This window comes from Vigna unguiculata, chromosome 8, assembly GCF_004118075.2.
Source record: "Vigna unguiculata cultivar IT97K-499-35 chromosome 8, ASM411807v1, whole genome shotgun sequence".
In the NCBI taxonomy this organism is placed as follows: domain Eukaryota; kingdom Viridiplantae; phylum Streptophyta; class Magnoliopsida; order Fabales; family Fabaceae; genus Vigna; species Vigna unguiculata.
This window is the reverse complement of record NC_040286.1, coordinates 37,078,401-37,092,295: the sequence shown is the minus strand read 5'-3', so window position 1 is coordinate 37,092,295 and position 13,895 is coordinate 37,078,401. Positions and strand designations below refer to the sequence as shown.

At 34.9% G+C, this 13,895-nt stretch overlaps 3 protein-coding genes across 3 annotated transcripts; all 3 read left to right on the top strand.

Annotated features, from left to right (window-relative positions):
• Positions 1 to 238: 238 nt before the first annotated feature.
• LOC114193639 (receptor-like protein 7) lies at positions 239 to 2,630 on the top strand. Its single transcript, XM_028083515.1, has one exon. It carries the CDS (start codon positions 277 to 279, stop codon positions 2,569 to 2,571), a length of 2,295 nt encoding a protein of 764 aa, XP_027939316.1. The 5' UTR covers positions 239 to 276; the 3' UTR covers positions 2,572 to 2,630.
• A 45-nt stretch (positions 2,631 to 2,675) lies between these two features.
• On the top strand, positions 2,676 to 6,579 carry LOC114195183 (ABC transporter C family member 3-like). The gene is made up of 8 exons (XM_028085573.1): positions 2,676 to 3,357; positions 4,165 to 4,384; positions 4,565 to 4,859; positions 4,970 to 5,184; positions 5,400 to 5,705; positions 5,788 to 5,851; positions 5,936 to 6,175; positions 6,264 to 6,579. The coding sequence occupies exons 1-8, from the start codon at positions 2,699 to 2,701 to the stop codon at positions 6,386 to 6,388; spliced, it is 2,124 nt and encodes a 707-aa protein (XP_027941374.1). The 5' UTR covers positions 2,676 to 2,698; the 3' UTR covers positions 6,389 to 6,579.
• Positions 6,580 to 10,050: 3,471 nt separating this feature from the next.
• Positions 10,051 to 13,139, top strand: LOC114193636 (receptor-like protein 6). The gene has a single exon (XM_028083511.1). The coding sequence runs from the start codon at positions 10,071 to 10,073 to the stop codon at positions 12,954 to 12,956; it is 2,886 nt and encodes a 961-aa protein (XP_027939312.1). The 5' UTR covers positions 10,051 to 10,070; the 3' UTR covers positions 12,957 to 13,139.
• The last annotated feature ends 756 nt before the right edge of the window (positions 13,140 to 13,895 follow it).

Below are 13,895 nucleotides of genomic sequence, written 5' to 3'. Positions count from 1 at the left end.
CTGGCAAATTTAATAGCATGAATGGCGTATTTTCAGAAATGTCCAAAGTGGAACACTATCATAGCTGTAGCAGAAAATAAAACTTTTTGTAATTGATCCTTTACTAAAGGTTTACAGCTAAGATTATAGGACCACAATCAAAGCTTAATTTTACCCACAAAAACCTTGTCTCAACTTTTTAATTTGGCTATAAATATTCATCTTTAATTTCTTATCTTTCCAAGTATGTGTTGTGTGAGAACTGTAGAGTGCAGAGAAGTTAGAATAAAATCGTCCATGGGAATGGGGTGGTTGCTTCCCGTGTTGCTTCTCTTCCATTTTTCATTCTCACATTCCTTGTGTTACCCCCATGACAACCTTGCGTTGCTTCACTTCAAGGCCTCCTTAACCATTAATATTGCGTATAATGATAATTATGTTTATTATTGTGATGATGTTTATCGAAGCATAGAAACATGGGAAAATGGAACAGATTGCTGCTCTTGGTCTGGAGTGACCTGTCACCCCATTTCTGGTCATGTCATTGCCTTAGACCTTCCATGCGCTGGGCTTCAAGGTCAAATCACTGCAAACAGTACCCTTTTCGGTCTTTCTCATATGCAATCACTCAACCTTGCTTTCAACAACTTCTCCAACTCTCAAATTCCATCTACCATAGGTGAGCTTGTGAGCCTCACACACCTCAACTTGTCTTCTTCAAACTTTGAAGGTGAAATTCCTCCTCAAATATCACATCTTTCCAAATTACAATCACTTGATCTCTCTGAGATTGAGTTAAAATGGGAAGAGGGCACATGGAAGAGGATGCTCCAAAATGCAACCCATTTAAGGGTGCTAGTTTTGGATCAAACAAATTTGTCATCAACTTCAATGAGGTCACTCAATTTGTCTTCCTCTTTGATCACTCTAAGTCTTAAAGCAACTGGGATAAAGGGAAAGTTGACAGATGACAGTCTTTGTTTGCCAAATCTGCAACACCTATATCTATCATATAATTCTGACCTTCATGTCCAACTTCCGAGCTTGAGTTGTAGTTCAGCTTCTCTCAATGTCTTAGAAATCTCAAGTTGTGAACTCTATGGGCCCATCCCCCCTTCTTTCTCTAACCTCACACATCTTACTTTCTTGGACCTCTCAGAAAATGACATCAATGGTTCAATTCCATCCTATTGTTTGCCAAATCTGCATCACCTATATCTATCATTTAATTCTGACCTTCAGGGCCAACTTCCGGACCTGAGTTGTAGTTCAGCTTCTCTCAATGTCTTAGAAATATCTATGTGTGATCTCCAAGGGACAATCCCTCCTTCTTTCTCTAACCTCACACATCTTACTTCATTGGACCTCTCACACAACTACATCGACGGTTCCATTCCACCCTCTCTCTTAACCCTACCACGTCTAAATCTTTTGCATCTTTATAACAATCATCTCAGTGGTCAAATACCGAATGTATTTCATCAGTCCAACAAATTTGAAGAATTAGATTTGAGTGGTAACAATATCAAAGGTGAGCTGCCATCAACAATTTCAAATCTTCAACACCTCATTTACTTCGATATATCGCGTAACAAATTAGAGGGACCTCTGCCCAACAAAATAACTGGGTTTTCAAATCTAACTCTGTTAATGTTGTTTGACAACTTGCTAAATGGTACAATTCCTTCTTGGTGTTTCTCTTTGCCATCGTTGGAAGAATTATATCTATCTTATAATAAGTTCACGGGGCGTATACCTGCAATCTCGTCATATTCCTTACAGCGTCTAATTCTGCATGGCAACAAGCTGCAGGGCAATATTTCAGAATCAATTTTCAACCTTGTCAACCTTACTGTCTTATATCTGTCATCGAACAACTTCAGTGGTTCTCTCAATTTTTCTCTCTTCTCCAAGTTCCAAAATCTACAAATTCTTGGCCTTTCAAATTTAAGTCAATTATCACTAAACTTTGAATCAAACGTCAATTATAGTTTCTCCAGCTTGCGAGAGTTGGACTTGTCTTCTATGGGTTTGACTGAATTTCCAAATTTATCAAGAAAAACCCCAGTTTTGGAAATTCTCTATTTGTCCGACAACAAATTGAAGGGAAAGGTGCCGAATTGGTTGCATGAAATGGATTATTTATATGATGTAAGACTAGACCGAAACTTTTTGACAACAGGAGTGAACCAATTCTCTAGGAAACATCAACTCGGATATCTTGATCTAAGTTTCAATTTACTGAGTGGTGCTATCTCTTCGTCAATTTGTAATGCAAGTTCCCTCGAGGTACTCGTGTTGTCCAACAACAAGTTGACAGGCAGCATTCCACAATGCCTTGTGAGTTTACCGAAACTTTCCGACTTGAGTCTAGAAAGCAACAGACTTAATGGAACTTTACCAAATACCTTTGCAAACAATTATCTCTGGAATCTGAATCTCAATGACAACCGATTTGAAGGTCCTTTGCCAGAATCATTGTCCCACTGCATGCAATTGGAGGTTTTAAATCTTGGGAACAATCAACTGGAAGATACATTTCCCCATTGGCTTCAAACTCTACCATTGTTGAAAGTATTGTTTGCGGGATAATAAGTTGCACGGTCCTATTTCCATATTCAAGACCAAGTATGGATTTTCTAGTTTAAATGTTTTTGATATCTCATCCAACAACTTCTGCGGCCCAATTCCAGAAGACTACATACAAAGTTTTAAATCCATGAAGAATGTTGTTCAACACGATGCGGTTGGCATTCCACAGGAATACATTGCCATCCCACTTATTATTGAACTAGTTTATTCACTTATGACTGTAACAACAAAAGGTATTAGCATGCCCTTCAAAAAAATTCCAATAAACTTTGTGAGCATTGATTTATCAGGAAACAAATTTGAAGGAGAGATTCCAAAAGTAATTGGAGAGCTTCAAGCACTCACAGGACTTAACCTCTCCCACAACAGACTCAGGGGTCCTATTCCCCAATCCATGGGAAATTTGACAATGTTGGAATCTTTGGATCTCTCTTCAAATATGCTCACCGGTAGGATTCCTGCAGAATTCCTGAATATGAAGTTTCTTGAAGTACTTAATCTTTCCTATAATCATCTTGTGGGCGAAATACCCAAAGGAAAGCAATTTTGTTCTTTTTCGAATGATTCCTATAAGGGAAACTTGGGCCTGTGTGGGGATCCATTGACAATGAAATGCGGCCAGAAGCATGATGAAGATCCTCCACCCTCACAAAGCTTGCAGAGAGAAGAGAGATTTGGATTTGGTTGGAAAACAGTGGCTATAGGATACGGTTGTGGAACAGTATTTGGAGTGGGGATTGGAAGTTTTATATTTTTCATGGGAAAGCCAAAATCGGTTGTGAGAATGTTTGGGGGTTAAGTTGATTAGATGCTGAAAAGGAACACTGTGTTGAGGACTCGTCAAAGAATAAATCAGCTCATGCAAATGTAATCAAATAATAATCTAGCAAGTTTGTGTTCTCTCTTTTCTACGTTTAACCTTCAAATTGAAAGTTAAATTATCCTTTATAATAATCTTTCATTTATTTACTCATTGCATCATGCATATAAAAACATCTTCAATTAAATTGATTTTTTTTAATAAGCAATATTTCTTTTGTCCGAAGTATTGTCATTCTTTTTAATTATTCGTTAACATGTGCTTTTTTATTAGCAGCAAATAATATTTCGTAAATAAAAAAAAAACTGACTGTAGTTGATTCCTTAATAATATAAATATTTCTACACTCTAAGAAGTCAGGTATTAACACTTTCGTATTAATTTCACTTATATAAAATTATCTTTTCAGTTTTAATCAATATAAAAAATATTTTCTGCTGAAAAACTATAATAAATTCTTAGCAAAATAAATAAATAATTTCTATATAACTAAATAAAAATTATAAAAAAATATTGTATTTGTTAGTTCTTATATAATTTTTTTAAAAAAAGATAAAAAAACAGCAGAGGAGATGACGTTTTAGACGAGTAGAAACAAAATTGTTTGTTTAACTTAACAATTGCAGAAATAAAAAGTCTAAATTAAATTTCATTAATGAATAATAACAGAGCATATCTGTGTCGTCTTTGTCCACAATGATTTTGAAGTCAATACCTTAACACAGTATGTATACCTCATTTTTTTCCCATTTTTCTCTTGATTGTTAAAGATAAGAATTTTGTGTGTATAATACTATGTCACTTGTGCTATGTAATGTTCTCTTGCAGGCTTCTCCAGATCAGAGTGCATTGGATACAGACATTCCTTATCAAATTGCATCATTTGCCTTCATTATGATCCAACTTTTTGGAATTATAGCAGTGATGTCTCAGGCTGCATGGCAAGTTTTCCTTGTCTTTATTCCTGTAGTCACAATGAGCATCTGGTATCCGGTATTAATCTGAGCCTGTAGACTTTGATAATAAGGTGGCATATATTTCTTGCACTGCTTCGTTTTTTTCGATGATAGTTTACCTGCAAAGATTACGTACCAAGTTTATTTTTCAGAATTTGCTCCATTATACAATATTTTATGATGATTGCTAAGATCTTACAAATTTGAAATTCTGCAGCAAAATTATATTCCATCAGCTCGAGAACTGTCACGTTTAGTTGGAGTCTGCAAAGCACCAATCATTCAACACTTTTCTGAAACAATTTCTGGTACCTCAACCATTAGAAGCTTTGATCAGCAATCGAGATTTCAGGAAACAAATATGAAACTGAGTGATGGGTATTCTCGGCCAAAGTTCAACATTGCTGGTGCCATGGAATGGTTGTGCTTCCGCTTAGACATGTTGTCTCTTATCACTTTTGTCTTTTCCTTAATATTTTTAATATCTATTCCAGTGGGATTGATAGATCCAGGTGTGTTATTCCAATCTGGTAACTCGTTACAAATCAAAACTTACTCTGCTAATGTAATATGGAACTGAACATAATTTTTTCCGTTTTATGCTATTTATGTGATTTTGAAGGCCTTGCTGGTTTAGCGGTTACGTATGGACTAAATTTGAACGAGATACAAGCTTGGATGATATGGAATCTCTGGAATATGGAGAATAAAATTATATCAGTGGAAAGAATACTTCAGTATACTTGTATTCCTAGTGAGCCTCCCCTTGTTATAGATGAAAATCGGCCAGATCCTTCTTGGCCCTCAAATGGCGAGGTTGATATACAAGATTTGCAGGTAGTTTGAGCTATTATATATTTCTGCTTCTGTACTTCTTTTCTATTTCATTTTGTGGTCCTTTGATTCATGAAAGTCATGCCAAAGTTTTCTTTTATTAAATGGTTAGAAGTTAGCTTCTGAAACAAAAAGAATCATGCCAACATATTTCATAACATAAACTGTACTCGGTGTTCTGTGCTATGTTTAAAGTGATGTTTTTGCCCATTTTGAAGGTTCGCTATGCTCCACATCTTCCACTTGTGTTGTGTGGCCTTACGTGCAAATTCCACGGAGGACTGAAAACTGGCATTGTTGGGAGAACAGGAAGTGGTAAATCCACTCTCATACAAACGCTTTTCCGAGTTGTTGAGCCTGCTGCAGGGCAAATTATGATCGACAACATCAACATCTCTTCGATTGGACTTCATGATTTGAGGTCTAGACTAAGCATTATTCCTCAGGATCCTACCATGTTTGAAGGGACAATAAGAAATAATCTGGACCCTCTTGAAGAATACACTGATGATCAAATTTGGGAGGTGGGTTGGTATAAAAGATTATACTTGTAAGCGTTCTTCACAATTTGTATTGTGCTCACTCGTTGACATTCTGTTGAAACAGGCCTTGGATAAATGTCAACTTGGAGACGAAGTTAGAAAGAAAGAAGGAAAGCTTGACTCCAAAGGTTTGTCTTGAAACCTTCTTGAAAATAAATGTAATAATAAATCTAATATGAAACTTATTGCTAACATTGAAGTTGATGGTGTAGTTAGTGAGAATTGTGAGAATTGGAGTATGGGTCAGAGACAGTTGGTCTGCCTTGGTAGGGTACTGCTTAAGAAAAGCAAGGTTTTGGTTCTTGATGAAGCCACTGCATCAGTCGATACAGCTACGGATAATTTGATTCAGAAAACTCTTAGGAAACATTTTGCTGACTCCACAGTTATTACCATTGCACACAGAATAACTTCAGTTCTTGACAGTGATATGGTTCTGCTTCTTAGTCAAGGTTAGGAAACGCTCTCATTCTTCATATAGCATTGATATTCTCTGCAGCTTGATGTTTCATTTTCTGATTTGGCTAGACATTGGTGCAGGACTTATTGAGGAGTATGACTCCCCAACAAGGTTGCTGGAGAACAAGTCATCATCTTTTGCTCAGCTTGTTGCTGAGTATACCATGAGGTCCAAGTCCAGTTTTGAGAAATCCGATGGTCACTGATAGAAATTGAAACAAAAAAGCTTCTAGATAATGATGAAAATGTGGAGGGTTACATGAATTGTGATTTTTGTATGGAAAATGTACTTCCACCCAACAAATAGAATGATGCATATCAAGTTACAAAAAGATTCTAAATGCGTCGTATAAATTGACCATGATATTTGGTAATGGTATAGTAAGCTCTTATGTTACATTATTTTGCTGAAGTCATATTTGGAATCTGTATACACAGCCATAAGATGTTTTGATCATCAAGAATCATTTTAATACATAAATACGAAAGTTTTTGGATAAGTAATTTCAATGCAAATCAAACTCTGTAAGTGCAGTGTGACTGTACATTGAATTGGATGTATTATCCTTTATTACGTTTTTTATTTTCTTTAGTTTTCTTGATATCTACTAAATCTACCTTAAACTTGTGCCACACCCATTTTTATGTTATTTGGTTCCTTATTTTTGATATTTTGTAATAGGGAAGTTTTATATAGTGCCAACATCATGCCATGGAAATATCGAAGTAATGATGGGAAGAACCAGGAGTTATAGAAAAATGGAAAAATTAATTCCAGACTGAATTTTCCACCCAAAAAATGAATCATAGTAGTAGACAACAGGGATGCGTTGAAAGTAAAAACAGAGGAAAGACTCTAATATTAATAACTCCATTGAACAGAATTTTCATTATTTTGATTGATCACGAAGCAACAGAATGGAAGCCTCCAAAGTTTTGGCATTTGTAGAACACATTTATCTTTTCTGTTCTGTTTCTGAAATGATGAGAGTCAAATAAACACACCCTTCCATCCACACAAGCCACCTCACATAGCTTCCTTTCTGTTCTTTTCTTTTTCTTTCCCATTTCACATTTGTTTCCTTGTACATGATCTCATGCAGAGGATGAGGACTTTTTATCAGGATCATCCAATTACTTTTGTGTAAAATGAAATTTTAATGAATCTAAACCCTTGAATCATCCCATAGTGATGAACATGCATATCAATATTAAGATAAATTGGGCATTTCTAAGTATTTAATCTTATGCTTAATACTCCCTCTGTTACTTTCTAAATATCAAAATTTAAAGATTTTTGTTTTTGTTTAACTATTATTTCTAAATTTCTACCGAATATTTTTACTTCTCTTTTCACTTGTATATAAATATTTTTATTTATTTGTAATTAATTTATATGAATGTATGTTGATTTGATCATATGTAAAAATGATAAATAAAAAATATCTCTGAATTATTAAGATAAAAAATTATTTTATTTGTTAGTTCCTACATATTTTTTTAAAAAATAAGATAAAGACAGCATAAGACGTGACGTTTTAGATGAGTAGAAACAAAAAGTATAACTTAATAGTTGCAGAAATAAAAACTCTAAATTTCATTGATGAATAAGATCAGAGCATAACTGAGTCGTATTTGACCCATAATGAGTGGGGCAGTATACGTAATGGATTGATTTGACATAATAATTAAAGATACAGAAACTCTAAATTTCTCAGACCATTCATGTGCTTATCAGAATGTAATTGTTCTACCATTACAAGGAATATGATGTGAAATAAATTTTGATTTCATGAAGCGAAATAGAAACCCAAGTCATGCATCTTTGTTTGTATATGTGGAAGACTTCTAATTAGTTGAAGAGAAGGGTTAGAAATGTGATGCCATTAGAATTGTTCCTGACGTATTTAATAGGATGAATGGCGTACATGCAAATATGTCCAAAGTGGTTCACTCTCAAAGCTATAGCAGAAGCCTAGGACCACAATCAAGGCTTAATTTTACCCACAAAAACCTTGTCTCAACTTTTTAATTTAGCTATAAATATTCATCTTTAATTTCTTATCTCTCCAAGTATGTGTTTTGGATTACAAACGGATTCTAAATGCATCATATAAATTGATGTAAGCATGATATTTGGTAATGGTATAGTAAGCTTTTATGTTACATTATTTTGCTGAAATCATATATGGAATCTGTATACACAACCATAAGATGTTTTGATCATTGGATCAAGAATCATTTTAATACATAATACGAATGTTTTTAGACAAGTAATTTCAATGCAAATCTAACCCTGCAAGTACACTGTAATGACTGTACATTGAATTAGATGTATTATCCTTCATTACGTTTTTCATTTTATTTGCTTTTCTTGATATCTACTAAATCTACCCTCAAACCTGTGCCACCAAACCCATTTTTATGTTATTTTGTTCCTTATTTTTGGTATTTTGTAATAGGGAAGTGTGATATAGTGCCAACATCATGCCATAGTAATATCGAAATAATGATTGGAAGAAGCAGGGAGGAGTTATAGAAAAATGGGAAAATTAATTCCTGACTGCATTTTCCACCCAAAAAAGGAATAAAAGTAGACAACAGGGATGGGTTTAAAGAAAAACAGAGGAAAGACTCTGTAAGATCAATAACTCCATGAACAGAATTTTTGTCTGTTTGATTGATCATGAAGCAACAGAATGGAAGAGAAGTCTTCCTTCTTAACCTCCTAAACCTCATAAGTTTTGGCATTTAACAGAAATTTTTCTTTTCTTTCCTTTTCACATTTGTTTCCTTGTTTATAAATGTACATGATCTCATGCAGAGGATGAGGACTTTTTAATCAGAATCATCCAATTACATTTTCCACCCAAGAAAGGAATAATAGTAGGCAACAGGGATGGGTTGAAAGATAAAACAGAGGAAAGACTCTGTAAGATTAATAAAATTTACTTTCAGGTCAATTCTACTTGAATATTTTTACTTGTTTTTTCACTTGTATCAATATTCTTATTTATTTGTAATTAATTTATATGCATGTATGTGTATTTGGTGATATGTAAAAATGGTAAATAAAAAAAAATCTCTTGAATTATTTCACTAAGATAGAAAATTATTGTATTTGTTGGTTCCTAAATAATTTTTAAAAAAGAAGATAAAAACAGAAGAGGAGGTGACGTTTTAGATGAGTAGAAACAGAAGGTTTAACTTAATAATTGCAGATATAAAAACTTTAGATTCCATTGATGAATAATATCAGAGCATAACTGGGTCGTCTTTGACCCACATGACTTCCAAGTCAATGTGAGTGGCAGTATTCTAGGAATGATGTGTAATGGATAGGGTAGAAATCTCAAACTATTTGTTTGACATAATAATTAAAGATACAGAAACTCCAAATTTTTCAGACCATACGTGTGCTTATCAGCATGTTATACTCACTCCATTGATTAGTAAATCATGAAAAAATGGTGTAGCCAATTGTTCTACCATTACAAGGAATATGATGTGAAATAAATTTGGATTTCATGAAGCGAAATAGAAACCCAAGTCATGCATCTTTGTTGGTATATGTGGAAGGCTTCTAATTAGGTGAAGAGAAGGGTTAGAAATGTGACTCCAATAGAATTGTTCCTGACGAATTTACTAGGATGAATGGCGTAGATGCAGATATGTCCAAAGTGGTTCACTCTCAAAGCTATAGCACAAAAAAAAATTTCACTTCACTAAAGGTAAAGCTTTACAAGCTATGAGTCTAGGACCACAATCAAAGCTTAATTTTAGCCACAAAATCCTTGTCTCAACTTTTTAATTTGGCTATAAATATTCATCTTTAATTTCTTATCTTTCCAAGTATGTGTGACCACCGTAGAGTGCAGAGAAGTTAGAATGAAATCGTCCATGGAAATGGGGTGGTTGCTTCCTGTGTTGCTGCTCTTTCCTTTTTCATTCTCCCATTCCTTGTGTCACCCCCATGACTACCTTGCATTGCTTCACTTCAAGGCCTCCTTAACCATTAGTTATTTTTATGGTAATTGTGATGAGGTTTATCCAAACATAAAAATATGGGAAAATGGAACAGATTGCTGCTCTTGGTCTGGAGTGACCTGTCACCCCATTTCTGGTCATGTCATTGCCTTAGACCTCGCATGTGCTGGGCTTCAGGGTAAAATCAATGCAAACAGTACCCTTTTCGGTCTTTCTCATATGCAATCACTCAATCTTGCTTTCAATGACTTCTCCAACTCTCAAATTCCATCCACCATAGGTGAGCTTGTGAGCCTCACACACCTCAACTTGTCTTCTTCAAACTTTCAAGGTGAAATTCCTTCCCAAATCTCACATCTTTCCAAATTACAATCACTTGATCTCTCTCAACATGGTTATTATGAGTTTAAGTTATGGTGGGAAGAAGGCACATGGAAGAGGATGATCCAAAATGCAACCCATTTAAGGGTGCTAGTTTTGAATTATAATGATTTGTCATCAACTTCAATGACGTCACTCAATCTGTCTTCCTCTTTGATCACTCTAAGTCTTAGAGCAACTAGTCTTAGAGCAACTGAGTTAAAGGGAAAGTTGACAGATGACATTCTTTGTTTGCCAAATCTGCAACACCTATATCTATCAGGTAATATTGATCTTCATGGCCAACTTCCGGACCTGAGTTGTAGTTCAGCTTCTCTCAATGTCTTAGAAATCTCAGCTTGTGATCTCCAAGGGACAATCCCTCCTTCTTTCTCTAACCTCACACATCTTACTTTATTGGACCTCTCATACAACCACCTCAACGGTTCAATTCCACCCTCTCTCTTAACCCTTCCACATCTAAATATTCTGCGTCTCTGTTGTAATCATCTCAGTGGTCAAATACCGAATGTATTTCATCAGTCAAACAAATTTGAAGAATTGGATTTGAGTGGTAACAATATCCAAGGTGAGGTGCCATCAACAATTTCAAATCTTCAACACCTCATTTACTTGGATATATCGAGTAACAGATTAGAGGGACCTCTGCCCAACAAAATAACTGGGTTTTCAAATCTAACTACATTAAGGTTGACTGACAACTTGCTAAATGGTACAATTCCTTCTTGGTGTTTCTCTTTGCCATCGTTGGAAGAATTAGATCTATCTTATAATCAGTTCACGGGGCGTATGCCTTTAATCTCGTCATATTCCTTGCGGAATCTATATTTGAGTGACAACAAGCTACAGGGCAATATTTCAGAATCAATTTTCAACCTTGTCAACCTTAATCAGTTATCTCTGTCATGGAACAACTTCAGTGGTTCTGTCAATTTTTCACTCTTCTCCAAGTTCCAAAATCTGGAATATCTTTACCTTTCAAATTTAAGTCAATTATCACTAAACTTTGAATCAAACGTCAATTATAGTTTCTCCAGCTTGCAGTACTTGGACTTGTCTTCCATGGGTTTGACTGAATTTCCAAAATTATCAAGAAAAACCCCAGCTTTGCTATATCTCTCTTTGTCCGACAACAAGTTGAATGGAAAAGTGCCCAACTGGTTGCATGAAATGGATTCTTTAGAATATGTAAGCCTAGACCGAAACTTTTTGACAACACCAGTGGACCAATTCTCTAGGAACCAGGAACTCGGATATCTTGATCTAAGTTTCAATTTACTCACTGGTGCTATCTCTTCGTCAATTTGTAATGCAACTACCCTTGACGCTCTCGTGTTGTCCAACAACAAGTTGACAGGCACCATTCCACAATGCCTTGTGAGGTCAATGTTCCTTTCCGTTTTGAGTCTAGAAAGCAACAGACTTAATGGTACTTTACCAAATACCTTTGCAAAGAACTATCTCAGAATTCTGAATCTCAATGACAACCGATTTGAAGGTCCTTTGCCAGAATCATTGTCCAACTGCATGCGACTGAGCGTTTTAAATCTTGGCAACAATCAACTGGAAGATACATTTCCCCATTGGCTTCAAACTCTACCAATTTTGAAAATATTGATTTTGCGGGCTAATAAGTTGCACGGTCCAATTGCCATGTTCAACAAGACCAAGTATGCATTTCCTATTTTAAATGTTTTTGATATCTCATCCAACAATTTCAGCGGCCCAATTTCCGAAGAGTACATACAAAGTTTTGAATCTATGAGGAATGTTACTAAATATGAGGTTTTTGGCTCACAGATATACATACCATGCCCACCTATGACTGTAACAACAAAAGGTATTAGCATGCTATTCATAAGAATTCCAATAAACTTTATGAGCATTGATTTATCAGGAAACAAATTTGAAGGAGAGATTCCAAAAGGAATTGGTGAGCTTCAAGCACTCAGAGGACTTAACCTCTCCCACAATAGATTGAGTGGTCCTATTCCCCAATCTATGGGAAATTTGACAATATTGGAGTCTTTGGATCTCTCGTCAAATATGCTCACTGGTAGGATTCCTACAAATTTGGTGAATATGAACTTTCTTGAAGCACTGAATCTTTCCTATAATCATCTTGAGGGAGAAATACCCAGAGGAAAGCAGTTTGATTCTTTTTTGAATGATTCCTATAAGGGAAACTTGGACTTATGTGGAGTTCCATTGTCAATTAAATGCAGCCAGAAGCATGATGGACATCCTCGACCTTCACAAAGCTTGTGGAGAGAAGAGAAATTTGGATTTGGTTGGAAAGCAGTGGCTATAGGATATGGTTGTGGAACAGTATTTGGAGTGGGGATTGGAAGTTTTATGTTTTTCATGGGAAAGCCAAAATCGCTTGTGAGAATGTTTGGGGGTTAACTTTATTACATGCTCAAAATGAACACTATGTTTAGGACTCGCCAAAGAATAAATCAGCTCATGCAAATATGATACTTAGTATGCTATTTTCTTTTCCTTGTCTTAATTGTGGTGAATGTAGTATTACAAAGTTTATAAATCTACCAAGTCCAGTTTTGAGAAATCCGATGATCATTGATCGAAATTGAAATAGAAAAAGTTTCTGGATAATGATGAAAATCTGAAGGATTACATGAAGTGTAATCTTTTTGTGGAAAATGTACCTCGCAGGTACTTCCACGCAACAAATAGCATGATGCATACCAAGTTTCAAGCGGATTCTAAATGCATCATCTAATTTGATGTTAGCATGATATTTGGTAATGGTGTAGTAAGCTTTTATGTTACAATATTTGACTATAATCATATCTGAAATCTAGATACACAACATCATTCGATCAAAAATCATTTTAATACAAAAATACGAAAATTTTTAGACAAGTAATTTCAATACAAATCTAACCCTGTAAGTGTAGTGTAATGACTGTAAATTGAATCGGATGTATTATCCTTTAAATTTGTGTCACACCATATTTATGTTATGTTGTTCCTTATTTTTGGTATTTTGTAATTGGGAAGTGTGAGATATGCCAACATCATGTCATTGTAATATCGGAATAATGATGGGAATACTAGGAAGGAGCGTGGCGGTTCAAAAGTTTGAAAGACCTAAAGAAAACTTAAAAATGAAGTTTTTTAATTAAAAATTATTTTTTGAGCTTTTTTTATGAAAAATTATTTATTAAATTATCACAATCAATTTCATTTAACATTTATTTTTCATAAATAATAGGGTTAATTCGTTTAATTTTTTTTGAGACATTAAGCTTTTATTATTTTTAGTTCTAAGAAACTCCTCTCAGCTGAAACAACAGACATAGGCTGAGATCGTTAACATCA